This window comes from Scatophagus argus, chromosome 2, assembly GCF_020382885.2.
Source record: "Scatophagus argus isolate fScaArg1 chromosome 2, fScaArg1.pri, whole genome shotgun sequence".
NCBI lineage: Eukaryota > Metazoa > Chordata > Actinopteri > Scatophagidae > Scatophagus > Scatophagus argus.
The window spans coordinates 13,444,317-13,471,851 of NC_058494.1; the positions used below are offsets into that span (position 1 = coordinate 13,444,317).

A 27,535-nucleotide genomic window follows, 5' to 3' on the forward strand; every position below is an offset into this window, starting at 1 on the left:
CAAAGATTTAAATTCAGCAACAAAAGTATTTAAAGGTATCAAAAGTAAAAGTACTCATTAGACAACAGAATGCCCCCTGTCATTGTAATGCTAACATATCATACACTATATTGTGTATGATATGGTAGCTCTACTATTCATGTTGTAGCTTGTCGAAAGGGAGCTGATTTAAACTACCACACATTCCTGTCGGATAAATGAAGTGGAGTGAAAAGTACAATTTCACTGTGAAATGTGGTAAAGTTGAGGTAGAAAACAGCTTTTAAATGAGATCCTAAGTAAAGTTCAATTGTATCAAAAGTGCAGTGAAGTACTTTACTCGGGTACTTAGTTATAATATTTTCCACTGCTAAAGAAAACTAACAGCAGCAACTGCATATGAACAACCTAAACTAAATTTTTGGCTGTGTATTAAAGGCCTTATGGATATTTTCAGTTCATAGTGTGTTTTACAGCATTAACAAATTTAGATTAATTGCTATGTGGTGGAACCTGGACTCTTTACTCTATCGCAATAGATGCATCTCTGCAACGTCTGATATAGTCCTCAGCTTTCATTCATGATACATCTCTTACAGTATGCAAATTTAATCAAATTTTTATTAAAATCACAAAGTGTTCAGCTTCACAGAACTATACATACAGCTAAAACAAAACAGTGTGTGAGAAAGATTAACCTAAACTTTACAAAATGTGCAAACTGAGTTAAGCATCTAACAAAAAATACCAGATAATTATTTTTAAAAAATGCAAAATGTACATAAAACCCACTCCTTACTGTTAGTAATGCAATGTTTAGTTTCAGCATATTCATAATCTATTATGAAGAATTCTGGTGTCACTGTGGTAACAACAATAAATTCATGAACATTCAAAATTCATGCTTATTCAAGGTCCCATTGAAGTCTGAGCAGAAAAGTTAGAGTTGATCATTCGTCAGTGATGTTGAGCAGAGTTTTTCTCTATTTTTCACTGACAGGTTGAGCAGGATCTTTTGCCGGTAAGGCTTTCAGTCTGTTGTGTTTCCAGAAGGGTAATTATTGCGTCCTAAACTCCTACAACTCAGCAGATAGATCTCCTTCAGTCATTTCCCCCTTCTCAAGTTGGCCTCATCTGCAGTATATCAAAGAATGAAAGTTAGAAGTGCATTCATGTTGATGTCCTCTGATTAACACAGGGCGCTGTGCTGTATCAGGGGTAATTACAGTATCTTACTAGCATAGTCCTCTGGGGTCATGGGTTGAGAGATGACCTTCTTGAAGGCCTCCAGCCACTCCCTCTGCTCCTGCTCCTGCTCACACATAAACACAAACTGCCTGCCTGGGGTCTGCAGCGTGATGCCGCAGTGCCACCGGCCTCCCCTCGTGCTCCTGCCGCTGCTCTCTGAAACAGAGTAGTTATGGCTCTCTGTGCCGATGAAGACTGCACCCAGCTCTGTGGCATCCTAACAGTGAAAACAAACAACACAGAGAGGCGCTCAAAGAGGAGCACGACTCTAATTAACTGCAAACACTACGTATTGTTTCATATCAGACTGATGTCTGCATGTGATTAAAATGTTGTTACAGAAACATTTTATTTCCTATAACTGAGTGTTGGAATTACTGTTTAATATTCAGGTAAATATTTTACAATTTTTTAAATTTTCTCATACCTTGGCATTAAACAAAAGAGGTATTCACATTTTTTCACTTAGTTACTTTGCACACACATTGTGTTATTATCTGTTAATTACCAGTGGAGTTTTAAAATACAGAAGCTTTCTGTTTACTGAGCACAGTGTGAACCACCTCTTCTTGAATGGCTCCCGTTGCTGAAATCACCCACACATGAGGACATAGACACAGGGAGTAAGAAAGAAAGACGGAGAGGAAACAATAGATCAAATTAATTTGTCAGACAAAACAGAAGTAAATGAAAATCCAATTGAATTTTGTAAGAAAGTTGACGGACTGTCGGGCCAGTTTTCTCCATGTACCCCTCCTTCAGGTAATGTCTCGTTATCTGAGGTATTAACTGTACAAAGAAAGACAAGCAACACTGTTAAATGACTAAAAGCTGTAGTTCACAACTCTATAACTTTAAAAATCTATCGGAGTTAAATATTTAAATATTTTTCTTACGTCATTATCTTGAAGAGTGGGATGTTTCTTCTGCAGGTATGCCAGGCGTGTTGCCCGGATAGCGTTGAACAAGGATACAATTACCTATAAGGCATAATGAGGACAGTATTTCAGGACATCTAAGACAAGCCATTGGACCCAGGACAGGAAGACAATTTTACAGGGTCTGCTGAACTTTTCCTCAGGTCTAACAGCAACATTTGCATTGCTACATTTGTCAAATCAAGACATTTATCAGTTAAAAGTGGAACCAAAATAGCACTTGAATAGCACTCACCTGTCCATTGTCGTGATAAACGAACAGATTCCTCATGCGTTCGTCGTGCAGGTAGGAGATCTGCAGACCGTGAGCGTGACCGATCTTCTCCGGCTGGAAAGCTGCATTCAGGTCTTTCATGGAAATGACAGCCTTGGGAACCTTGGACTTGGTTAGTGTCAATGAGAGTATTGAGGAGGGATTTCAAAAGATTAGAATAAAAAGATTATGGCAGACAAAGTGATGACATGACAAAAGAACTACTCACATCCTCTTTAATGAAGTATCTGAGGGTGAAGTCTTTCCGAGACAGCAGGAAGATCCTCTTGAGGAACTGCTTGTTGTCTTTGCCCTTCTTCCATAGTGTCGACTCAAACAGGTCTGGGTTAGATAAACCAAATAAAAGAAATAAAAGAGATGAGAAGCAATTAAACTGCATACATGCATATAGAAATAAATGCAGAACTCTGGTGATGGGAACAATATAGGGATAATTACCTGAGCAATATTCTTGCTGATAGTAGTTGGTTTCTTCAGTGAATTCTCTTCTCTCATACTTTGCACGGATCCACTGATCCTTAAGAACACTAGAAGAAAAGCAAATCACTCATTACAGTTTACCTTATGGATGAAAAACAAGAGTTTAAGTAAACCAGCTGCTGAAAACCATCTCACCTCTGTAACCATCTCTTAGTGTTTATTCCTTTTTTGTAACTCATAAGTCCCATTCACTAACTAAACGATTAGTTGATACTGCACTTCCACTGAGCCGCTAACGAGGCAAAAACGCTGACAGTCACTCACTTGCAGTCTTTTTGTTGTGGCTGGTAGAAGAAGGCAGGAACATACTTCTCATAAATGGCTTTGGCAGCAGAATTTCCCCTCTCCCGCATGAACTTTAACCACAGCACATGACAATTAAAAAGTTATGGTGAGACAATCCATTCATTCATTTTTGTATTTGTAGGACCTCATTTTGCAGAACAGGGCCACTCAGGCGACTGTGGCTTTGTTAGCCAAGGCAAACCTCATGAGATTATAAAGAAAACATGAATCCCTGCAACAATTACCTAGAGCCTGGTGGACAAATTAGGTTGCAAGATTCAAAATTTTTCATACAATACGTGCACTGAAGTGCAGGGTAACATTTGAGGCAATGCTAAAATTGCAAGTTTGAAATAAAGAATTGTAAAATAAAGAAACAAAAACTCAAAGATCAAAAAGATATAAACACATACATATGTTGGCCCAGTATTAGGAGGACTGTGCAAATTTTCAATATATAAAAACTTAATTTGAGTCAACAATGAATATATTGTTGCTGTGAATCCAAAGCACAAATCTATACCTCTACCAGGGAATCCTCCCAGTGATCCAGACGTATGGATTTCATTCTGCTGACAGCAGGCAGATTACGATGCATCCCTGAGCAGTTCAGGCACACAAAGATACCAAGAGTGTAGGAGGCCCAGTCAGGCTCTGTGAGCAACAGATACATCATAGAGTTTACACTGCAGGAACTAAATACATTACACGCTGGATGTTATGCATAGAACCAATGTTCCCAGAGGGAGGGAAAAACAAGGCACAACACATATGTTTTATCAGGAGCAAGTGGAGAACACAATACAATAAAGTGTCTGCTAATGTGCGCTGAACATCTGTGTGTAAATTAAAAGGTGGATTTAACTTTAGTATTCAATTTCTTGTTTGTCTTTACAGACAAACATCCATTAAGTGTCCTCAGAGGAGGAACAATGAGGTCATGCCACAGTATATGCAGCAGGCACCACTTCCCCTTGTGAAAGTTTATTATAAAACGTGACCGGACTATAAAATGTTGCTTTAGATAAAGTTTTGTTAACAAACAACATCACGTGGCTTATCGACAAAAGTTATTGTTTACCTTTATTTACATTTTTAATGAAGGACACGTATTAGTTCTCGCAGAAATCAGGTAGAATGGTCTTTGATAAAACATGAATTGCTGGAAATCACTTCAAAGATATTGATAAACCAATGGAGCATATTGTGGTTACGAATTTTAATCAGCGTACTCACCTGGAGCTCCACAGTCGGCACACAAGTTGTTACCTGGCTGTCGCACCAAATCCAGCAGGATTTTGTTATTTCTTTCTAGAATGGCCATCGGTGAAGGTCAGACTGACAGATGAGTCGCAACAAGAGAACTACTAGGTATTAACTCCATATTCATTCTACACACTGAATGATACAGAGCTCTGTAGCAGGTGAAAAACATAATTTCTTCTGACTGGCCAGCGGACCAGCATTTCCTCTTACCATCACAGCATCATGAAGTTTATTGTTCTGCACACAAACACAGAGGTCCAGAAATAACAGAGAAAGGAAGTGAAACATACGTCACTGTATAAAAAAGAGACTAACTTACAAAATGGTGTGGGCAAGGAGCTGCCATGTTCTAAGAGGTCCATTGTAAACATCTAAAATAAAATCTTCATTAATTTTGCAATTAATCCCAATGCAGTGTAGACATAATAAAATCACGCCTTTAGTATAGAAGACTTTGTATATAAATACACTGAAACTTTAAGCACTTAAATACGACTCTTTGCAAGCTGTAGAAATCTTTTAGATCATGTTGTAAAATCCATTCTTGAGACTTGTGAACTTTGAGAGGCTTTACACATCCTTGAATTGTTATTTTTCCTTTACCAAGCATACCTTTCTTAATAGCAAGAAAAGAAAAAACAAACAAACAAAAAAAGAAGCAACATATGAAGTGATGCACCAACATACATTGCTCTACACTAGGTGAAGGCATACACGTTTGACGTCGGTCCACAATCCGAAGAAGAAGAAGAGCTCCGGAACCAATTAAGGTGGTGTTCTTGTATCAGGCCGGTCGTTTGAAATCTGTCGGACAACAACCTGAAGGCAAAGTCGTGTAACATGTATGATGTAGCTAAAACGTTAAGTTTATTTTAATTAAGGATGATGTGGTTAACCAGGAGATTTCTGTCGTCGATCGCTCATAGAAGTAGGTTTTTTTGTAATGAACCGATTTGTTTTGTACTCACTGTTTGCATGTATTCGAATTCACATACTAGCAAAGCTAAGCTAATGTAACTTAGCCAATGTAAATGCTAACATTTACAGACCATGTTGGCATTCTTATCTGTTTTAATTTTTTTTTTCGTGAATCTACGCAACGTGGCATCTGTTTGTAGTTCATATTAACTTAAACTAGAGTTCAATACTCACATGTTGTGGACTTGTAATAGTTCATATTCTAGTTATCTAAACACAAGCTCTCTCTGGTACTGGCTCTGCAGGTCGGTATGGAGGACAGCCTGGCTTGTTCCGTCGCCCTCAATACTGCTCTCTCCCCGAGCTGGAGCCTCGGTATCTCCAGTGCACGTGTTGCTGGCGGAGCCGGGTTCCCGTGGCAGGGACCCTGGACTTTGAGACCCTGGACTCCACCCTGACCTCCACTTCTACAGCCTGCAAAGACGACAGCAGACTGCTGGATGACTGCTACACTTCAGAGCAGCGAGACGCCATCCTCCAGCTGCTCAACACCGCCACACTGTCAGAGCTTGCTGGCGTCAAGCTCCTCAGAGGCCGCAAGTCGCTCAACATTGTTGAGTACAGGACTAAAAACGGACCCTTTAAAACTTTGGAGAGTGTGGTGAACGTACCGCTGCTGAAACACAAAAGTGCAGTGACGGTTTTCAACTCTATTCTCAACCCGGTGAAGAAGGAGAGGAAAGCGAGGATTCAGTTGGTGAAATTTATCAGGCCAGAGGTTGACAGGTCTTGGTTGGAGGTGAGATTCCCGTCTTATGCGTTTACTACCACACTCTCACATACCTGTCCTTGCAGAGCCAAAGTTTTAAACATGAACCTAAGAGGAGTGGCAGAGCAGGCTCTGGTCTTATATAAGCCTTGTAATCTGGCGGTTTGGTCTTGGATGCACTTCCATTAAGCTGTGAAATGCAAATTAAACCCTAACCTGTTGTCCCTAGTATGGCTTAAGTTCCAATAGCGTTGCATCCTATATTTCCCACAATCACTATTGTTTGTTACTCCCGTGCTTTTTAAACTGTCCCGTCTGTAATGCAGGATTTGTTCAAAATGTGTGGTCCTCAAACTGAGATTTCTCAACTAATATCGTTTGATGAATCACAGATGACATTATGCAACTGTTTTCACATGCTGTTAAATTGCGACCTGTTAAATGTCAAAAGAGAAGGCAGTTTAATTCACTGCGACCACCTCTCATATTCTGTATTTATTTCCTCAGGATGCCAGTTCCATTGTGTCAATAGTTTGTGGGACTAATAAAATCGCCTGGACTCATGTGGACCGTGGAATGACGGTGCTGGACTGGCAACAGCTGGAATGTCCAAATTTCTTGAAGGGAATATACATGGCTTCTGCTTACTTGAATGATGTGAGTATGACTGTGGGAGCTCATGTTATTTAAGTTACACATAGCAACTTGACCAGTTGAGTTAAGTTTTTGTAGCTTTTGTTTTTAACTTGACATTTGGCTGGAGTTCATGGAACAGAAATGAAACCATATACAAGGGCACAATTTGTAGTTTTTCCTTTCCTGCTATTAGGTTTCCACAGTTGTGTCACTCCTCCCACCAGCTGATTTCTATATAATAGAGAAGTCCTCCATCTCAGTCCAGAACACGGCTCTGTTCCCTGTCATGGCACACATGAGGACCGTGGAGGCCATGCTGTTCGCTCTGCTTGAGCCGAGAAACCTACCACCCGAGTCCAACCTTCCTCCCAGGTGGGGAAAAAGCCACTTCCTGACTTTTCAACAATGAAAGACACCAAACATTCTGCACAAAACATGTGCTTGTCCTTTGGCATTTTTGTTGTTTGAAAAAGTGTTCAGGTTGATGAAGGATCATGAAATGTCTTCCCTCGTTCATTTCTTTCAGAGTTTTGAACATGATGCGTTCTTGTGTGGGACGTCATTTTGGACTCATGGTGGGCGAGTCGCGGACTAGTGGGGCACAGACAGTCCGACAGCTGATGGCTGAGTCGGTGACACAGAAGCTTCCCCGGATAAACCTCCCCCCTGAGCTTTTGGTGAAGTACAGGGATTATTTCCAGATGGGCAGCAGAAGAGCAGGGGAGGAACTCTGTGATGCCCTGCTGCAGGCTGTGGCTTTTTTTGAGCTGCTCAGTGAATCTTCTGGTTAGCTGCTGCATCGAAAAATCTGTTGCAGCAGCCATGCACCACATCCATGAAAACAAGCCTCCCGGAGGGGCATTCTTAGCCCTTTTGGACTTTTACCACACGTTTTACCTCTAGGACTCATTTGATGGTGGTTGAATATTCTTACTATTCGATAAAAACACTGTCATGCTGATTTTTATGGGCTGCTGAGCATGACAGATGCTGTCATGTTTTGTTATTCCTGCTGCTTCCTGCTTGTTCTGTTTGGACACTTACATAAAAGAACAAACACCACAATCTCCTTCTGTCTGAGGATTTTTTTTCTGCTCCTCATTTGGGTTAAGAATGTCTTAGGGTTTTCTAAATAAAACACAGATTAAAATAATTATACATTTATTTACTTTTCATGGTTGCATGTACATGTAAATAAAACATGATTTCCCATCTGAAGTGCATTAATTTCTTTTGACAGTAATTAGATCCAGGCAGTACTCAGTTAAAATGAGTACACAGTAAAATAAATACTGACCGCAGTAAGGTGATGTAATAAGGATATGACATGTTACAGTATTTTTCCAGACTTTTCTCTACAAGAAATCTTCTGCAAGGAGTTGAATGGTTGACTTTGACAGACCCAGATTTAGGCTGCTGAGGTAGTTCAGACACCTAATGTGGGGAAAGAATCATTAGAATTTTGTCTGCAGACAGAGTATTTTTACAAAATCACATTAAATGATCATATTTTGGGTTTCATTCTTGGAAAAAACAATTTCATCTGGAAGACCTGACTGGTAACTTGGCTCAGATGTGGAAAACAAACAAAAAAAAAATACAGAGGAAATAGTTTGGTTTAAGACAAAACTGACATGCTGACTGCCTGGATGTGATCAGATTTACAATAACGGATTTAAACTAATGTCATTTAAGTAAGACCATGATACCATTCTAAATGATCCACTGTTTGAACTGGCGACAGCCAGTCTCCTGAAGTGAAAGTGAATTATCATCTGTATTGTGTCGGCCTCACCTGAGTGGCTCCTCTTTCTTTCGTTGTGCTCTCTGAAAGCGACAGATGTAGCGGAGGACCGGCATGTAGTCGACGCTGACGGCTTTCCTGTTTCCCAGCAGGCCGAAGGAATTACTGCCCAGCACTGTCCTGCTCAGCTCGTACCTCCTTTGGGACACACTGGTGGGGACAAGCATGTGTATGAAGTTTTTGTTTTGTGTTTACAACCTCAAAGGGGCCTCGGGTGCGCTTTTCCAGATTCAAGAAAAAGGAGCTATAGAGCTATTAAGGTTTTTTTTAAACTGATTACATGAATGGAAACTGCTTGGTCATATATTTTATATTTTAAATATATATATTATATATTGAATTAAAATTTTCAGATTTTATATTTTTATGTCTGACTGTAGCACTGAACGTGCTTTGTTTTAAACACTTCTAATTAACTGGCTCAGTATTTGGGCGTGGAGAACAGACTCACCGTGGTGCACACGGAGGTGGAAAACTAAAACTGAGGCTCTGTCTTTGGGAAGAGGCAGGAGGTAACTTCAGTCCCTCCACCAGCTTCCTCCACTTTGTGTCTCCCAGTTCCTGTCTGTATTTTTGGGCTGCAGTCCACACATCAGACACTCTCAGCAGACACCTGCGACACCCCAAGCCCTCAACAGCAGCCTGAATATCCAAAAGAGTCTCTTGGCTCAAACTGCTGGCCTTGTGGTCCTCCCTCATCTCATCCAACAAGCCATCCTTTACCTCAGCTCCTGTCCAGACAAACGCCTCAGGTCTGCATGAGCCCGAAACAGCCAGCATCGTGGCATCAAGGTATGACATGAGGTCAAAGAAATCGGCCAAAGCGTCCAAACAGTCGGTTGCCACTTTGGCTGTGTTTTGTTGTGTCTTGTGTCTCCAACTCAGAGCTCTTGAATGAGCCCTGTTTGATGATGAAGACGTTTTTTTAGGAGTTTGTGCCAAACTGGAAGATGATGTGGTTTCAAACATAGTTGTGACAGATTTCCTTCTGCTAAGCCTGGAGATATTCCTAACAGATTTGCAGTCGGTGGCTGTGGCCTTCAGAGTGACGTATCCATCCAGGTGCTGGATGTGAAGATCACAGGCTGTCTGGAAGTGGACTGAAGTTCCCTTGGCTGCAATGGGTAGAAGGAGCTCCAGGTTGGAGTACAGAAGAGGCACACCTCCTCTCCAGCTCTCAGCGAGGAGCCTCAGGAGCTTGATGTCCACTTCAGACCAGGACTGACACTGACAAATTAAATAGAGAAAATGAAAATTCATTTTTCTTTGGAAAAAACTCTTGGGGGGTTCATGCTATCCATACTTGCCTTTAGAAGGTTTAGCAGCTGGTTTTTGGTCACAGAGTAGAGTCCCAGCATGTTCACAGTGCAGCCTGTGTCACACTGAGGAAGTCGGGAGTCTGCATTGTCTCCTCTTTCAGTAACACTCAAGTCTAGATAAGAAAATTGAGAAAATTTCTGAAAATCTGTTTGGTTTTTGAACATTTTTGGTGATAAAATCCTTCTATATAAACTGCGACTTATTAAAGCAACTTACCCTGTACACAAGTCAGTTCCTGATGCAAGCCTCCACTCTCAGATGCTCGCCCTCCACCGCTTTGCACCCAGAGCTGCAGCTGCAGCAGGCAGCGTCTGACGTCACCTCCGGACAACCTGAGGAGGCTGCTAACGTCGTCCAACTCCAGCCGCGCATTCTCAGCCAAAGCCACCAGCTGCAGGTAGCTGCAGACGTTCACCTTGGAGGCAGATGGAAATAAGTTATGATAAACTGGACTATTTTTGCATAAATTTGGTCTTTTGAGTCTGCATGTGTGGGGGCCACTTGGTGGGACGCTGAACAGCCAGCAAAGTTTTTTTTATTTGTGAACTACCTCAGGAAGCAGGCAGGCATTTCACACTAAAGCAGCACAAGGGCGATCAGGGAGACAAAAACCTACCGCTGACGGGGTTTTGAAAATAATTTCCTCCAAGCTGCAGTTGAATCTCTTTCTGAATGTGGTATCTGAGGAGGACAGTTCATATACATCAGGACTTGTCCTCAGATCTGTTCTATTCAAAATAACAGCACGTACGCTTACCGTTAGTGGTCAGAACAACTGGCCTTTTAGTGGTTGTCATGAACGTCTTGATGGCTGCGAGGAAACCAACATCATCATCAAATATGACATCAACCTGTGGGAGCAGGCAGTTTGCAAATGGATCAGCGCAGACCAAACTCGTGTTATGTGCACTCTCACATCTGTTAAATTCTATGTCTTAGAGTGTGGGGTTGCCGAATGGTTTACCTCTTCAAACAGAATAAGAGAAGTGGCTGTTTTTTTGTCCTGCGGCTCTGTTTGATCAGGGCCTGGCGATTGGCTGCCCAATGTCTTGCTGTCTGGTTTTTCACCCAAGTGTAAGTGATCTGCTTTGGCCTTCATCTTAAAGTATTTGGCCAAAGTGACTGTGGCTGGATTAGTTTTTCCTCTGTGACTGGAGCGGCCAAAGTTCTGTGCTGCTCTCTTTTTGGAGGTTGAGGGGACATTTTTCAGTGGCACTGTTTTTCCTGTTAAAGAAAAGAAAAGAAAAGTCTGTAAAGCATGTTAATATGACATTGAGGCCTCCTTTATTGTCTACAGATAAACATTTAAACGCTACATAAGCCCGACAGCATAAAGTTGTTCACTTTTTCACAGAGATTGAGATTGTCTGAGATTTTGTACGATTGTTTGGGTTTCAGTGAAGATTGTGTCTTTACCCTGTGCAGTGTGTCCTACCAGATTTAGATACAGAGCTGTAGTTGTTAAAGTAAGCTGGTTTCAGTGCGTCCTTCCCTGACATCTCCACTAGGTGGGACTGGGTAGCCTCTTTCAGCTGGGACAGAACATGGCAGCCACTGCGCTGTGAGGAGCAGTTCACCTCAAATACCTTTGATCGAAACAGACAAGAAAAAGAAGGACAATTTCTGTTTTCTGTTCTGTTTTCTCACAAAATATCAATATTTGTAATTCATTTTGGTGATCACTTTCAAATTTGCCATGTGGCTTTGATTCATTTAGCATCAGCAGTATTGTGAGAGCTGATTTTTGTGAATAAATACCAAATGGCCACACAAAGTATTTTAAAGGGTTAGGGTTAATCTAACCCTAACCCTTCTTGATCTTCTGATTTTGAAAGCCAAAGACTCACAGGAGCTACATAAACTTCATGAGCATCAGGGGCTGAACGCTTTGCACAAATAATCATGCTGTGATTGTATTTCTGTGTAGGACAGAAAACATGTACCATCAAAGGCCAAAACCTCATCGAGAAAGAGGTGGCAGTAAAGCAGGATGGCAGACTGAACACCAAACAAAGTGTTATTATCAGTTTAATGTAACGCAGGAGCTTATAAAAAGAAAAAAAAATATATAGTATCTGATATGACATTTGTATAGACAGTAAAATGCCCAAAAGCACACACCCATGTGGTATATTGCTATTTTATATTACGAATTGTTTTGTCCAGTGGTTGACTGATGCATGATGACTGCATGTCAAAGAGCCTTCCTGCTAATGAAAAATGTTTTTTGTTTGTTAGATTTTAATAACAGTGTGCAAAACATTCATTTTCAGTATATAAATGATTTCTATCTCTGAAGATCTGAACAAGCTGTTTCATCAGTTTATATTTTATCAGTCTTTCACCAGTCTCAATCAGGGCCATCACATAAGGTGTCCTCAGAGCTGAAAGATAATGCTGCTGTCTGTACAGTCAATAATTACATGGCTGTATGTGGAAATCCTTTAACCTTAATGTTTTATGTTCTTCTGAGGCACCTTTCGAGGCATAATTTGGATTAAATCTGACATATTTTTTTAAAAGTTCTCAGTGTTGAGCAAATACCCTGATCTGTCAACCTGCCAAGTATTTAATGTTTGGTTCGAATGATGACAACTTCACAATTCTGACAGGTTATACTATAAAATATCCTATGGGTGCAGATTATTTGATAGCGTGGATTCAAAGATTCCAACCTTGAAGCCAAGCTCTTGAGAACAGGCATACACCGAGGCGGTCTTGCCCACTCCTGGAGGTCCTGTAATCAGCATGGTGTTACACAGCGGCTCCTCTTTGGCGTCCTCCACCCCAGCCTCACCCTGGAAGTCTCCACAGTCCCAGGAGTCTACACAGGAGGACACTTATTACTTTTCCAGCCAAAAATCCCACTCATAGAAAATTCTGTAAAGGAGAAACTCGTCATTATGCGGACACCCAAAAAAGCCACATTTTGACCTTGAGCTCAGATATAAGAGCAACTGCCGAGTGTGACTAATGCCAGCTCATACCATTGCTGTTTTCTTCTCGTTTCCTTTCCTCCACTCTTCTCCTCTCGTCACAGATGGCTCTTAGTTTCCATTTCTTCAACCAGCTGAATTCCAGAGGGGGAAAATTAGGTTTGAAATCCGATAAATCAGCGAAAGGGTGAGAGAGCACATTATAAAAACCTTGCCTTTGCAGTTTATTCACACAGGCAGAGTTGCCAATGACTTCACTTGAATGCTGAGGACTGTATTTGTCTGTCCAGAGAACATCCTCAAAACTGGAATCTAGATGGAAAAGAAATGGGAAAAAGTATATTCTCTGCAATTCAAAAGGTATAAATATGCAATAGGTATTTAAAAAACACACTCAGTATATGAAAAGTTTACCCCTTTGGAGAACATCAGAAGTTTTGAGCGACTGGCTGGAGTCCCGTGTGCCACTCATCAAGTCACAGTCGTAGACCAGGACTGCTGAGCTGCTGCTTTGCTCCCTCAGCCTGCGAGTGCGACTTAGCTTGCTGATTCTGGGCTGCCTGCTGGCCATCACAACAATACCAGGATCCTGGACACCCTGTGCTGACGTGTGGCAGTGACCCATACCAACAGCACCCTCCGTAATGACAGCAGACTTCAGACGTTTGGGCTCCCTGTCAGAGCTTTCATTTTCCCGTTTCCTCTTCTCTTTTAAGTGCTTCTGTGGGGAGTTCAGATTCAGGAAGTTTTCTGCTAAGGAAAGAAGAGAGAGAGACATGACTGGTCATGGCTGCACGTGTTGAGTTGGATTATGACCTTCAGTGCACATTCAGAAAAATAATCGACTACTGCTCGGTCTCACCTGCATCCTGCAGACTCGCTTTCCTCTGCAAAGTGCTGAACACTGCTCGGACGGGAAATGCAGGGTTGGATGTTTGGATGCTCTCCAGACAGCTGCACAGAGTTGACGGTGACAACTGTCCTCTCCAGGACCCCTTTCTCTCGAGTAGGTGAAAAACTGTTGGTACTTGCTGTTGACTTTTCAGCTGTTGCACATCCTCACACAGTGGAGGGAGCACTGGTTTCTGCACCCTCTCTGCAGGCTGATCCAGCTTCCCATCACTGATCCGTTTACTCTTGTGTTTGTGTTGTGCTGTTTGCAAGAAAATAGGTGCAATTTTTATGTCTTTTGCACAAAAAGTCTTCATCCGTTCCTTTTGTGGTCTAACTTTTCTAGCGGGGATTCCTGCTGCAGCGACGTCTGAACCATACGTGACCTTTGCTGCCAGCGAGGCTGCGTCTGTTTGGTCGTCGGAACAGCTCGACTCTGATAACTCGACCTTTATCCCGTCGGCGCTTCTCGGCTGCTGCTTGCTGGGGCACGAAACGTCTTTGCATTTCTTGTCCCGTTTGAGTTTATTCAGCATCATAAAGAACTTCGAATTTAAAGGCTTTCCGGTAGCATTTTGACTTTGGCGCTTGTCTGTCATGCATGAGAAGGCAACGTCAGTTTATGCGACGTTAACTTTCTTCCACACCGACAAAGCTAGGCAACCGTGCATTTTTTAGCCAGTTAAATTCACAAAACTGTAAAAATGTATACGTCACAAAAAATACACAAAAGAACACTTTAATTGTTGGTGCGGAGTCGAAAACAACCCAAATGATCTGGACTGACGTATAAATCAAGCGCGACGAGGTTCAGTGTAGCCAAAGATCGTATACTCACGGACAAATCACACAGTCTCACACAGTGCTTGACGTACAGTTTAGCGAGTGAAGCAAACAGAAAACCTAAACGCTGTTAGTAAAGGCTAAAGGCATAAATAAACTTTAAAGCTCACAAAGGAATTTCCTACAAAACCATTACTCACGCAGAATTAGTGCAGAGTGACCGCTCTTACCTCGATACGCCCTGTGTTTTTCTTCATCTGCTTTACTGTGTTTGTTCTTATTACGAAAACAGCTTTGTGTGACAGAATATGAGAAGCTGACCCGCTCCTTCATTGCAGAGCTGTAGATGCTATGTTTGGAGCTCAACAATTAGTTGTTTGCCCCTTGAAAAGCACACCGCTTATGTGGTAGTTTAAGTCATTAGACATCTTAACAGTAAATTAAACCAGGTGCGTGTCAGTGATGGATTTAAGGGGAAAACTAACAAAAGGTCCCAATGTTAATCTTTCCATTGACCTTCTTAAGTGAAGACAGAGAGGACAAATTTAACAGAACAGGACAGAATCATTTTAACTCTTGCTTTATGTAACCATACATGAAGCATCAACTTCCCGAAGTCTGAGAAAGAAAGAAAAAATTCTAACACTTTTGAGAAGACAAAAAGAGAAGAGTATTTCTTTCCTGTGAGAGAAATAGATTCTGTCTTTAACAGAGTCTGCATGTCTGAAGTGAACATTGAGAGGAAAAAAAGAAACGCACAAGGTTCACTTTAACTGACTTGTTCTCGAGTACAACCATTCAATCAAAGTCAATCTAAGTACGACGACGGTGTGGTGCTGCGAGAAGCTCCAGAACAAGCGAGTGAATTTTAACATCAGTTTTATTGATGAGTGGCAAAGTGTTTTGCTGGTGTTGATTTTGTCAGCCATAAAGATGTATAACAGAACATGTAGCTCAACATTTCTTCATGAAACAGCTTCTGAAAAATCAAACATTTCATTCTACACATGAAATATTAAACTTTTTGTCGCAAGAATTGTCAAATCGCTAAAACATTACACACGAACAAGGTCAAATGTATTTTATTTCTTTAAATATAAAAATCCCCTTCGCCAGAGTGTACAGTTCACAATTTTCAACAGGTTGTCTGAACAATAGTGAATGTGTCCCTTTTCCAGATGAAAACAGAAACCCTCCGTGAAGACTGGAGGGAGGAAAATATATTGTTAAAATTTGGTTGTCCACAAGGGAAATCTGATGAAATAATTAATGATAATGACCACCAATTTATGTGCACACTACAAAACACTACAACCGCCTTATTTAAAAAAAAAGAAAAAGAAAAAAAAAAAAAACTCATCATGGAATGAAACAAAAAGAAAGATGCTAAAAAAAAAAAAAAAAAATACACAGAACTAGAGACTGATGAAAATATTCCCCTTTGGCATAAACTGCACCTAACAAGACAGACAACTGACTTGGACCTGAATACCAACCATCCAATAAACAGCATATTGCTTTTTAGAGAATGACTGCAATCTGTTAATTATTGGATTCAGAAGAGGGAACAGCTAACATCTGAATACATGTATACACACTTCTGACAGTCAGCTACTCAAACTCACAACCCATGTTTAAAGAGAAACATTTAACATGTTCAAACCTCAATGTGAAAAGTAACCACAGGAGCCAGTATAATCAGAATACCTTATACTTTTATATCTTCAATGCTATGCACTCTATACGATGCACGAGGTGACGCACTGCTGGTTGTTAAAGTAAGTAAATCATCAGAAAAGTTGAGTTCCCTGGCTTTCCTTGAGAAATTATCAATGCAGGCTAAAGGGCTTAGGGGTGATGAAGTGGGAGGTTTGAATTTATTCTCTCTTGTCCTGGATCCAAGGCTTTACAGTATTCACACTACTGTCATGGCAAACTACCAGCAAAACCCACAATACACTGTGGGGCCCTAACACAAGCTTTACAGGCCTTATATACTCCAGACAATGATGCCAAGTGTAAATTTTTACTGTAATGTTCTCTTAACTGTGTGACCCTTCGAATTTAATGTCATTCACAACAGCGAAATCAAACCCTCTAAAGTTTCTCCACTGATGACAGTGGAAAGCTGCATTTACACCTGCAGCGCGGAACTTCTGTCTCCCCCTTCCTGGCAGTGACAATAATTACGCAAACACCGTCGATTCATGCTGACAGCCACGCTCATAGTTGCTGTAGCCTGCTCTGTCTTGATGGTTTCTCCCCCTTACAGCTCTGGCAAACCAAATCTTTACTGGCTGACATAAAATGCATCACCGCCAGTGTGCCAGAACGAGAGAGTCGCCACAGACTCAGAATTTATAAACTCCAGTTATTCCAAAATATAGCGACATTTATGTGGTGGCGACAGGCTTTATCAGCTTAGTGTGGACTTGTTTGGTGAGGGCCTGAATGTAAAGGACTTTTGTTTATATGTAAAAGTCCCGCACTGCAGATTTGGCGCAGCGTGAAAAAACAAAACAAAAAGACAATTTCAAGGTAAGCTTTCTAAATACAAACACCAAGTGCTAAAATAATCAGCTAAAAGGATACGTTTTCAACAAGGTTATTGTGTATGTGTACAAATATTCAAGAGTGACAAGGTTACCAGTACAGTTTTAACTGTAGTCTTGGTACAGTTGTCTGGAACAAAGACATACCAAAGACAGTCGTGCCACATCAGAAGACTCTCAGTTTGTTCACACTCTCACCCCAAAAGACAGATCAGTGGCACCTACAAAATGCATATTAAGTAGGTTCACCTTGCATCATCCAGTCCTTAAATTCCTGGTTTGTGTAGATGTGGGTGATTCACTTTTATATTGTTCATATTTGGTTCAATTCTCAAGTTCCAAAAACTTGTTTACCTTGTTCACTGGTCTGCTACAGGACAGATCCTCCAGTGACCAGATCTCCCACCTATCGAAGCACCAAACGGTTGGTAATGTTCATTGAAGAGGAGAGGAAAAAAAACAAAACAAACAAACAAAAAAACTAAACAATCCATCCATCCATCCATCCACCCTTCATCAGTCTGTTAGTGCGCTTTTTGTCCTCTTGCCCTGTTTGCCCCCAGCGGAGGCGACGGCGTTGCCGTTGCAGGCTCCTGCTGGTACGAGAGTCTGGTCCTGCTGCTCCTCCTCAGCGTCAGGCAGCTCCTCTTGGATCTGTCGCAGACGGGCCATGGCACGGTCAATGGTGGCTGTGCTCACCAGGTTGAAGTCGTGCATGCTGACTAGATGCAGGAGGAAGTTGCGGCAGAGGTTACGGCGGATGATGTGAGCACCACGGTTCTCAGCGAAAAGCATGATGGCCTGATTCATCTGGTTGTCCGCAATGAAACTGCAAGGGAAAAGAGAGAACAGAAGGGTTTCGACGAGAGCCGTCTTGGTTGCCATTTGCTCCTGCCTGTTATGATGCTGTCATCACCACTACTGCATTGCAATGTGGGACATTTATGCCAGTGCAGTGTCCAGTGCCTGCAGAGTGCAATGTTTCCCAGGAAAGAATATGCATTCAGCACACTACTGGTTTCAGGTTTTGAACATACTCAAAAGAAAAAGCTCACGCTGTTTAAGCCAACTAAAAAGTATGTTAGCATGGAATTTTAGGCGCAGTTACTGATGGCCCTTAAATTCTTTCACCTGCTGCAACAAAGTTATCTTTAGAGTTTAAGTGTGTTACCAATCAAAAATAAACTAAATGACATATACACATCACATAACCTTTATTGCTTAAAAATCAGCTTCAGGAATACTGTATAAAGATCGAGTAACGTCCGCCAGTCCTCAGTACTGTTGCGCCGAACATACCCGTGCTTCATGACATGCAGGTTCCACAGCTTCATCACTTCCTTTTCTCCCTCGTTGACATCTGTGAACTCATCCAGTTGCTGCAATTAAAAAAACAAAAACAAAACATATTTACAAATTATGCTACAACACATACACATCAGGTAAAATACAACAATAAAGAAGGATCACCTAGCCTGGGTGCATTCATGAGCAAAGTGCTCCAACAGCATAATACATGTACAACTCTAGTACTGTTTGTTTGAGATTGTTTTGAGAGCAATGGAACAATTTTCATGATAATCATTTCATTTTAGACATTTTTTGTTGGCTCCAATAATGAAATTGGTGACACAGAATGGAGCAAATAATGTTAGCAGCTTTCAGAAATCAATACTGGAGCGATAAAAATATAACAACAAGCCAAGGAAGTGTTTGTGTTACCAATAGTGTTTGCTTTGAGCACCTTTAAGTTATTTATGGGGAGCAGGGCTCACTCGTGTGCTTTGACTTTTTGTTGCCATGGCAATCAGGCACCAAAATCAGGAGGTTTTCTTTTTTTTTTTTTTTGCCTCCTCATCTTAAGATCTCAGAACACTCACACACAGCCACATATTCAAGAGCATTTTTAGTCCTACAAAATAAGACAGGATAAACAGTAATTCTACATTAAATATATCCAGAGTTTTGGGGTGGTTTAGTATATAAATATTTGTACATTGTTTGGGGTAGGGCAAAGTCTTTGGCAGTGACCCCATTTAGGATGCTCGTGGTCTGAGGGTAGAAGCTGTTCCTGAGCCTCAGTGCTAGTCTGATGTATCCTGTACCTTCCTCCCGACAGCCTTACTCTTGCTGCACCCGGTGTAAATATCATTCACGCCTATGGTATATTCAGCGTTGTGGAGCCTTTAAAGTGTCATGCCAGGCGCTTTCAGACAAACTAACGACAGTGTTTGGTTCCGTTGCTTTCTTGGTATTTCTGTGATCAGCTGGAGTCTTTGTATAGATGTTACAGGATAGCCTCTACAATCGCTTCTGGTGGCACATAGACAGCCTTGATGTAAATAAATTGTTAAAAAGTGCAGCTTGCACTTGACTGAGAGTAACTCTACATGAGGTGAGGACCAACAGGACAGCATTTTAATATTCCCACTGTCACACCAATAATTATTTGTTATAAAAGACATGCTTCCTCTTTTTTATTGCCACAGTCCTGTGTGGCCAGAACACTTGGGTGAATGGCAACATTTGGTATTCTGAGGTAAAACAATCGACATTACAGTTCCTGACATCTTGTTGGAAAGTGATGCAGGCATGAAGATTCTTCAGTTTATCACTGATAGCCTGTACACTGGCAAGCACGATGGTCTGCAGAGAGGATCCATGTTGCTGGAATCTAAGCCGATGTTTAATCCCCCCACGCTGTCCTCGGTGTTTCTTCCGATGACATGACTTCGTGCATGTTCTCAAGATTGTAGCTGGTGTTTATCCTCTCCACCCTTTCCTCAATGTCAACGTTCACATTTGAAAACCTCAACCAGCCCGGTAGCAGACTCAACAGGAGCAAAGTTCACAAAGCTGAGTGGGACATTTCCCTACGCTGATGAGTGACTCGTAGTCCTATGTTATCACTGCTTAGTATAAGTCACTAAAAGTACAACAAATATTTCTAAAAACCAAACACGAAAAGCATAAATTCAGCTGTGCTAACAGAGAGGCGAGTCTCTGAGGTGGTCTCCATGAGTTGTCTAACACCTTAATTGATTAGTGAAGCCAGACACTAAATGAGATTGAATAATGGCCTCTCACCGTGGCAGTCTTCTCTCTGAGCCACTCTGGATCTCTCTCGTCCTCACTATCCACATCCATTTCCTGGGGCCGCAGGGGCATGCAGCTGTCACTGTGGAAGTAGAGACGGTTGTGTCCGCTGACATAGGTCCTCTGCTGCTCCAATTCTCCGTCCTCAGTTTCCAGGAACTCAGACAGACTTGGTTTGGTCCTCTTAGGTCTATTGGCAGGGAGGGAAGAGAAAACTTACACGCTGAAATTTGAAATCTTCATATTCTCATTTGCTGGACAATACATTCACCTACTCAACTTAATACTGGATTTTGGGTTATATTTTCACTCATGTCACATTTGTTTTCAGGACCTTACTCACAAACTCTAAAAAGAACGAAATGACACACTCACTTGAATACGATATGTTACACAGTAACTACTGGGAACAAATGAATCTGAGCAATGGTTCCCGAGTTATTATAAAACAAAGAACCATCGCTGTCTTCAGGACTGATGCTACAGTGAGTGAAGGGGAAAATGACTTGGCTGCACCTATATGGGCTCAGTGTAAATCTGGTGATTTGGTTTATTTGTTGGGCTGATGGTGGCTGGTTGGAAAATATTAACATACTGCCCAACCCCACTTCACATCTTGAATTCTAATGCTTTTATTTACCACACCCATATGAGAAACCTGCCAAACCGAAAGGAGCTGATCTGTTTAGGGTCATCTTCTTGCCACAAACTGTTCGTGTACTGAATGCCTTTTAACTCAGCTCATTGCTCATGAACAGTTCATTAAAGCTAATTCAATCAATTATCAATTCATCACTAAAGCAGACTAAATGAAAAGCTAATTAAAGCAGTCATTTAAAATAGGGTTAATCACACCGTCTGAAAAGAGTCAACTTTGCTCAGTAGCAATGTTTACATTCAGAGGTCACAAGTTTACCTGCACACCAGTATGTGTGTTACAGCTGTCCTCTTGACTGGGCCGTTGCGGCTGAAAGCAAAGCCAGGCTGGCTGTGGATGTCCTGAGGGTTGCCAACATAGGAGCCATCATAGCACTCATTGATGGACACATCTATCCTTGCTCCTTTGGGGTGAGGCTGCAGTTTTGAAAAAACATTTATTTTTTTTAAGTGAAATTCTACTCACAGCTGCAGCAAAAACACATTAGGCCTGGTACTTATTGCGATCAAGGGGAATCTGGCACTAACCATCAAATTCAGAAGTGAGATATTTCACACTTATTCAAACTTTATGCTTTTGGATTAAAGTGCCTATTCAAATAAATGAGACATGGGAGAAATAAGAGGTCCTCTACAGACACCACATAATGCTAGTTAATGGTCCACTGTAGGTGGTCTGCAAACTGTGTAAAAGCACAGTGAGCAGAGGCAATCCTGACTCAGTGTCTCAATACTGACTTGAGTCATTGAGTATTGAAGCAAAAGTCAAGAAAAGGCAAAACCCGAAATTCTTCCATCCTCCCGACCAGTACTGTCTGTGCAGATACAGCCTGGTATAGATTCATCATTCATCAGCTTCATCAGTATGATAAAACACTCTTCTTGCAAAACACATTGCAAATGCACAAGCGCTGCTGCACTTTTCATTACAAAGTACCTGTAGTCATGTGCTGTTGATTCCTCTCAGTTCAAGCTGAGCAGTGCAAACACATTATTGTCCCTCAGAGTAGGCAGTGATGTCTCTCTGATACAGATCATTCAAGAGTAGTCTGAGAGTAAACTAACCAATATACACTGGTTTCTTGCTTTTACCGGTCATCCACGAAGCTGTATGTGCTTGATACTGAGTACCGATACCGAGTTATGGCTTTACACACACACACACAGGACCAATGCAGACAAGAGCTGATACAGACAGAATCTTCGGTTATTTTATATTTATAGACTTGCTTGAAATCAGGCCGTGTCTTATGAGGACACATGATTAAGTCAGACAAAGCCACTCTGTTCCTTACCACATAGTTGAAGATGAAGCGGGAGTGGGAGAGTTTGAGGTGTTTGAGCAGGCTATACAGCTTGCTGCAGTTCAGGGTACACCAGGGACAGTGAAGATCATCTCTTGCCTCCGTTTGCTGCCGTGTGTTATTGTTGTACAAGAACTGAGCAAGGACAGATAACATTAGTGACAAGGTAAACCAGTGAAGGCAGACGTAAATGAGTGAATGAGAGGACTAGAATAACATCAGAGTTACTGTCACATTTTGGTACACCAACCCTGAGGGCCGAGTGCCGAACAAGGTCGAACCAGTTCCGTTAAAACTATGTTTAAAGGGTCTCAAAATGTGACAGAAATTCCAAGTATTTTTAAAATGACATTTTGCTTTGCAGCCACCTCACCAAAGCTTTCTTGAAAATCAGTGTCTTGTAAAGGATTTTCTTACTGTAGCGTGGTGTACCTGATAAAATATACGTAGCTTCTGCCGCGGCTCACACGGGACCTGCTCTTTCCTCGTCTGAATGTCTGTGCTGACTGACTCTTTCACTGCTGACGGGAACAGATGGAGGTTATTTCTTGGATAATCACCAAATCATGAATTCGACTTGATTGGAATGTATCAAGTATCTATTTGAGAAAATGTGGAAATTGCATTTGTTCACTCGTAACATCAAGGTTTGATATTACAGTACATACACATACACACACACACACACACACACACACACGACTGCTGCAAAAGCCCCTTTCAGACAAAGACTATGTTGCAGAGAGTTGCAGACATTGCTGGCTGTTCAAAAAAGGGCTTTGTGGCTTTCAAACATGGGTCTCCGTTATCAAGAAGTTCAGAACTATTGCAGATGGAGCAGCAATGTTTATGTAGTATTTCTGGTACACAAGAGAGTGACAAAAAGGCCCATTACTTCCAACCACAACATTTTGAATGTACTAAAAGGGAAGAAGTGTGTTTACAGGTCTCTCATGGTTTGAATCAGCATTAGATTATTAAAAACTTATTTTAAAACTAAATCAATGTCTCTCTGTGGCTCCATAAACATCATGCATCATTACTGCTGGAGGGAGGCTCAACCTCACTTCTCACTTTCCTAAGCAACTCTATAGACACCATCATACATTTTCTCACAAAGTTCTTCAATTTCTTTTGTTATACATAATACAGAATCTACTGCCCATTTCACACAGCCTGAACAGTTAAAAATGACAACACATTAGTTAATGTCTCATATTTCCTGTTTGCTAACATTCAGTATACAAGCATTTTGCTGGACATTCAAACACACTTACGTCATGACTTCTATTGAAACATGGCCAGGTCTTTAATGAAAGAGTGACATTAAGTTGTCAGCACATTCATGGAGTGAAGTGCATGCCTGTAAAGGACTCAGCAGCTATGACTCACAGTGGCTTTTGCCAGATTCAGTTACAAATAGACCATCCCACACCAATATCACAGTGGGTGAAAAATCCAAAACCATGACCCATTCAGCACTGCCCAGAATCTGGCACAAAATAAATGATCTTCTTTGTTCGGTGTCCTTTATGAACACCTTTTTTTTTAAACTTTCATTAAAGCAGAAGGTAGAATTGTAAACTATGTCCCCTCCCACCTTTCAACTACACCTTCTGCTCTTTAATGCTATACAGTATTAAGCATAACTCAAGCTGTAATATAAAAGGATTTTGTAAAAACTGCTGGTTTCATACAAGATTACTGACAGAGAGCCTCCCTAGCACAGCACATTTCTAAAATCAGCTTCATCTTAAATTAAAGTTCAAGGTGTCCTGGGGTGGTTTCCTACTTACTCATGAGGGCAGCTCGGTGGTTGCTGGTCCTAGTCTCCATGGGGCCAGAGCTGTCAGAGTTGCGAGTAGCAAGGGGTTTGGCAACGGGGGCAGTGGATTTTCCGCTAGCATCACCTGTCCAGCGCAGAATGAACTGCAATGTGGGTCCCTGAGAAAATGTCTCAAATGGTGGCAGTCTCTGTGGGACATAGAATAAGGGTCATTTGTGTGGTGGTGTGCAGAGGGTTAGGTTTGTAGACACTCTGAACCAACACATGTACAAATCCTCCTACCTTTCCATCAAGAATGGTTTCCCATGTAGCCCGCTTCTTGCTCACAGGGCTGTCCTCCATGCCTTGCATTGAAACTTCATACTCCCCATCCAGCAGCTGCAATCTCCTGCAGAGAACAGGTCAAGAGCAGTGATTATAAAGGTGCAGACAAAAAAGAAAAATGATTTCACAAATTCTGTAATAAAAACTCACCTATTCTTATCAAAGACAGTCATCTGTGCAACATAAGTCTCCATGGTCTCTCCCTCCTCCCTGTGGGATGAACTTCTCTTCTTTCTAGTAGGAGTATCAGTTACATCTTTGCACCAAAAAAAAAAAAAAAAAAAAAAAAGAAAAACAGAGAGAGAAATTTCATATGCAACGATTTCAGTTACATCCGGTGTTGTTTTTTTTAGATGATGTACACAGAGAACATGATGTACACAGTTATACAGAGAATAACTGGCACCTTAAAAAGAGCAGCTTGCTGTGCTCAAGGTATGAGCTATAACAATCTCTTTATTCTGATCTCATAACAATACAGATTGTTAAATTATTCATCCCAACACAAACTCTCCTTCAAAGAAGACAGAACAGGAAAGTCATCAACGCAGATTTCCTACCAATGTTCTCATTGGCCTCTCCATTGACCAGACCATTAGTATCCCTCCTCCCTGTGCGCGACACCCTGAACAGCAGCGAATAAGACTTGACCATGTGGCTGTTGCTGGGCTCAAATTCGTTGCTTGAGACCAGTAAGGAAGGGTAGGAGCCCGGCTTGGTTTGGTTACTGTCAGGATTCAAAGGCACCTGCTTTTTACCTGTAGGCACTTGCTTAATCGGGCAGCTGACATCCTGCAAGGAAAAAGACCAAATTTCTAAATGTAATTGAACAAACGCAGACACATGGACATAAGTTTCTGCTAAAACGACTGGCTCAGCAATATTCTACTTTACCTTGCGTTTTTTATGGCAGACTTTGACAAGTAGCACCTCTAAGGACACGGAATTTTGTTCATTTTCTGAATTCTGAGATGGCTTTTCTGTTTCAAGACAACAAAAGCTTAGTTAGTTCTTCAGTCCATTTTCTGACACAACAAAACTTCCAAATGAAGTGCACAAGATCTTCACTGTGTATATACTGTATATCACTGTAGACATAATTCTAACAGTAACAGCCAACAGTCACAGTATCCAGATTTCTGAGCTGTGGGGTCCTGACTTCTCACCATCTCAGCTACCATGTTCTGCAGTGACAAACGACGATCATCACGGTTTCTATCAGAGAACTACAGGTGGCATATCCAGGTTTGTCAGGGAGAACACTAGTGTGCAGGTAAATGCAGTCAGAGACAACTGGTTATTCTAGGAATGTCTGATGCCAGCCAGAGCATGTCTAAGTGTAAAAAAACATTTTTCTCTCAGCCAATTTTCTACTAATTTATGGGTGCTTCCATTTAAAACAAACACACAAACACATAATTCCTCAGTGATGAGTAAAATCTGCTTACCATCCTTATGGAAGAACCCAGTGAAGGTTAACTGTAGATGTGAAGACAAACTAAAGAAATATAAATATAAAAGAAAAGAAATATCATGTTTTTTGACTGTTAAAATGAATAATCAGAATTTGTGTCACTACGATTTCTCTGATAGTTTAGTCCCTCAAAATGATCATGTAATAAAGGGGCCCAACAGCTATTGTAGAGCGGTCTCACCTTGGGGAATCCTGCTCTCCCTTCATCTTCTCTACTGTCTGCAACATGTCATCCACTCTGAATGTTTTCCTGGGAGGAAGTATTGTGACAGAACATAAATTAATACACCTTTTAAAACTCTGTCAACGGATCATCATAAGTAGCAGAAAGGAACCCTGTTCAAACACATCACCAGATTTCATACCTTCTAGCATTTGTTCGACCATTTCTGTGAGACATGAAGGTCAGCGTCCTGTGCAAAAATATGGGCTAGAAAGGTGGGAAAACATAGAATTAAAGAAAAAAAATCATCACTCACTTTAATCGGGCTGGCTAATCCACAAAGTGGCTCAAAGGAATGTATAAGTCACTTACTGCAATCAAGTTCCTTGTGCGCAGAAATCTGTATATCTGAGTTGGCTCTGGAAAAAAGAAAAAATGTTACTATGATGCTTAATTTGGACAGTCCTCCATCAGTCTGCTGTCATTCATTTAACATCAGGCATCAGAAACATTAATCCATACTACTGCCAACAAATGTCATAAGAAGGGGTGTTAACAGGTGGTGGCTGTTTAGACATAACATACAGCAACCAAAGAAATAACAGAGCACACAATAAATAACACATTTGTATTTATTAATTCCAGTCTGACGGTTGCTACCAAAATACAGTTACGGTGAGACACGTTCATTTACAAAAAAAAAAAAAAAAGCAAAATATGGGGCTCCCATTAGAATTAGAACCAGTTAAACAAGGCAGGCATGTCAGCCAAAACCAGATCTTGAAAATAAAATAAGTAACTGTAAAGTTAAGCGGGTAATGAAATGGTTATTGAAAGCATAGAAAAGTTACTCTCGTGTTATCGAAACAGATAAGCCGCATTACAAAGTGACGAGTAGTGAAATCTCACTTTCAAAGGCCTGTAGGAACAGCTCATGGTCGGCCTGAATCTGCTCCATCTTCGGCTTCTTCACAGAGTTCATCATTGCTGATGAGGCGGGGTACACAGCGCCGTTAGCCTTGCAACTTGCCCCACTCATAATATGACCTGAGTTCTGCGAGTAAAACAACAGCGCGGGTCAATACACAAGTTATAAAACAAATGGTGGCAACACAACATGTTAGCTTAGCCAGTAGGCAAGTACTCGCGTTAGCAGTCGAGCTAGCTAACTAGCTCAGCTAAAAGCACAATGCTAACATGTTAGTTCTCTTGGTATTTCAGGGTAGTATTCAATTTTTTATTCAGACTACGATTAACGAAAGGCCTACAATCAGCATGTGATAGATATAAGGGATAAATAGAGGATACCCACCCTGGCCGATGGCATTAATTTGTCAGCCTCGCTGCCTCCAGCACAAGCCTGGCAGACTCAGCAGCAGAAACCCATGAAGAGGAGGCGACGAGACGCTTGCTAGTTAGCTAACAGTGCTAGCATGGTTGAGTAGAAATCCAACCTCCGTGCGCTTAAGGTCCCCTCGCATTCAACTGTTGCAAATGTAGCTTGATAAAAGAATATTTTGGATCAAATTATTGATTATCTGTCTGTAATTTATTGTCGGTGTGATTTCCTTCAATTTGTACTGAACAACAGAGTATTAGTCGGTTGTCAGCCAATGGGAGATAGACTGAGAGAATGTAGCGATGTGATTGGC

The 27,535-nt window shown here is 41.3% G+C and overlaps 4 protein-coding genes across 7 annotated transcripts; 1 reads left to right on the forward strand and 3 right to left on the reverse strand.

Annotated features, from left to right (window-relative positions):
* Positions 1-582: 582 nt before the first annotated feature.
* LOC124070771 (arf-GAP with dual PH domain-containing protein 1-like) lies at positions 583-5,093 on the reverse strand. The gene is made up of 11 exons (XM_046410990.1): positions 4,441-5,093; positions 3,728-3,858; positions 3,184-3,275; positions 2,878-2,966; positions 2,648-2,760; positions 2,401-2,547; positions 2,124-2,207; positions 1,954-2,016; positions 1,736-1,813; positions 1,216-1,444; positions 583-1,113 (listed from the first exon to the last, which is right to left on the reverse strand). The coding sequence occupies exons 1-11, from the start codon at positions 4,526-4,528 to the stop codon at positions 1,085-1,087; spliced, it is 1,143 nt and encodes a 380-aa protein (XP_046266946.1). The 5' UTR covers positions 4,529-5,093; the 3' UTR covers positions 583-1,084.
* Positions 5,094-5,236: 143 nt separating this feature from the next.
* Positions 5,237-7,858, forward strand: tefm (transcription elongation factor, mitochondrial). 2 transcript variants are annotated; one of them, XM_046410969.1, is made up of 5 exons: positions 5,237-5,398; positions 5,685-6,187; positions 6,665-6,814; positions 6,987-7,165; positions 7,320-7,858. In XM_046410969.1, the coding sequence occupies exons 1-5, from the start codon at positions 5,353-5,355 to the stop codon at positions 7,582-7,584; spliced, it is 1,143 nt and encodes a 380-aa protein (XP_046266925.1). In that variant the 5' UTR covers positions 5,237-5,352; the 3' UTR covers positions 7,585-7,858. The 2 variants fall into 2 exon arrangements, with proteins under 2 accessions (XP_046266925.1, XP_046266934.1); XM_046410978.1 differs by having other exon boundaries at positions 5,242-5,398; positions 5,694-6,187.
* Positions 7,859-8,087: 229 nt separating this feature from the next.
* On the reverse strand, positions 8,088-14,667 carry atad5b (ATPase family AAA domain containing 5b). 2 transcript variants are annotated; one of them, XM_046410913.1, is made up of 14 exons: positions 13,716-14,667; positions 13,268-13,606; positions 13,069-13,165; positions 12,905-12,987; positions 12,593-12,741; positions 11,353-11,503; positions 10,882-11,141; positions 10,675-10,768; positions 10,534-10,598; positions 10,134-10,332; positions 9,905-10,029; positions 9,049-9,824; positions 8,589-8,747; positions 8,088-8,227 (listed from the first exon to the last, which is right to left on the reverse strand). In XM_046410913.1, exons 1-14 carry the CDS (start codon positions 14,341-14,343, stop codon positions 8,149-8,151), a joined length of 3,204 nt encoding a protein of 1,067 aa, XP_046266869.1. In that variant the 5' UTR covers positions 14,344-14,667; the 3' UTR covers positions 8,088-8,148. The 2 variants fall into 2 exon arrangements, with proteins under 2 accessions (XP_046266869.1, XP_046266878.1); XM_046410922.1 differs by having other exon boundaries at positions 13,268-13,603; positions 13,716-14,665.
* A 926-nt stretch (positions 14,668-15,593) lies between these two features.
* suz12b (SUZ12 polycomb repressive complex 2 subunit b) lies at positions 15,594-27,511 on the reverse strand. 2 transcript variants are annotated; one of them, XM_046410943.1, is made up of 17 exons: positions 27,196-27,511; positions 26,793-26,937; positions 26,256-26,302; positions 26,086-26,150; positions 25,902-25,970; positions 25,695-25,744; positions 25,141-25,226; positions 24,807-25,038; positions 24,397-24,502; positions 24,205-24,310; positions 23,933-24,110; positions 22,569-22,654; positions 22,128-22,271; positions 21,092-21,249; positions 20,167-20,365; positions 18,379-18,458; positions 15,594-17,908 (listed from the first exon to the last, which is right to left on the reverse strand). In XM_046410943.1, the coding sequence occupies exons 1-17, from the start codon at positions 27,208-27,210 to the stop codon at positions 17,596-17,598; spliced, it is 2,079 nt and encodes a 692-aa protein (XP_046266899.1). In that variant the 5' UTR covers positions 27,211-27,511; the 3' UTR covers positions 15,594-17,595. The 2 variants fall into 2 exon arrangements, with proteins under 2 accessions (XP_046266899.1, XP_046266890.1); XM_046410934.1 differs by having other exon boundaries at positions 22,569-22,657.
* Between the last annotated feature and the right edge of the window lie 24 nt (positions 27,512-27,535).

What these genes read in the sequence shown, in the direction of transcription:
- LOC124070771 (XM_046410990.1), bottom strand. Translation starts at nt 4,528, where the DNA reads ATGGCCATTCTAGAAAGAAATAACAAAATCCTGCTGGATTTGGTGCGA. An exon ending in TCAGCAAGAATATTGCTCAG is followed by an intron (nt 2,761 to 2,877) that starts GTAATTATCCCT and finishes TATCTAACCCAG; the next exon opens with ACCTGTTTGAGTCGACACTA. An exon ending in TTTATCACGACAATGGACAG is followed by an intron (nt 2,208 to 2,400) that starts GTGAGTGCTATT and finishes TATGCCTTATAG; the next exon opens with GTAATTGTATCCTTGTTCAA.
- tefm (XM_046410969.1), top strand. Translation starts at nt 5,353, where the DNA reads ATGATGTGGTTAACCAGGAGATTTCTGTCGTCGATCGCTCATAGAA. An exon ending in CTTCTGCTTACTTGAATGAT is followed by an intron (nt 6,815 to 6,986) that starts GTGAGTATGACT and finishes TCCTGCTATTAG; the next exon opens with GTTTCCACAGTTGTGTCACT. An exon ending in GAGTCCAACCTTCCTCCCAG is followed by an intron (nt 7,166 to 7,319) that starts GTGGGGAAAAAG and finishes CATTTCTTTCAG; the next exon opens with AGTTTTGAACATGATGCGTT.
- atad5b (XM_046410913.1), bottom strand. Translation starts at nt 14,343, where the DNA reads ATGACAGACAAGCGCCAAAGTCAAAATGCTACCGGAAAGCCTTTAAAT. An exon ending in TTCTGATGTTCTCCAAAGGG is followed by an intron (nt 13,166 to 13,267) that starts GTAAACTTTTCA and finishes TTTTCCATCTAG; the next exon opens with ATTCCAGTTTTGAGGATGTT. An exon ending in CTCAAGAGCTTGGCTTCAAG is followed by an intron (nt 11,504 to 12,592) that starts GTTGGAATCTTT and finishes TTTCGATCAAAG; the next exon opens with GTATTTGAGGTGAACTGCTC.
- suz12b (XM_046410934.1), bottom strand. An exon ending in AGAGGCCAATGAGAACATTG is followed by an intron (nt 24,503 to 24,806) that starts GTAGGAAATCTG and finishes TTTGGTGCAAAG; the next exon opens with ATGTAACTGATACTCCTACT. An exon ending in CCACCGAGCTGCCCTCATGA is followed by an intron (nt 22,658 to 23,932) that starts GTAAGTAGGAAA and finishes TGTTCCCGTCAG; the next exon opens with CAGTGAAAGAGTCAGTCAGC.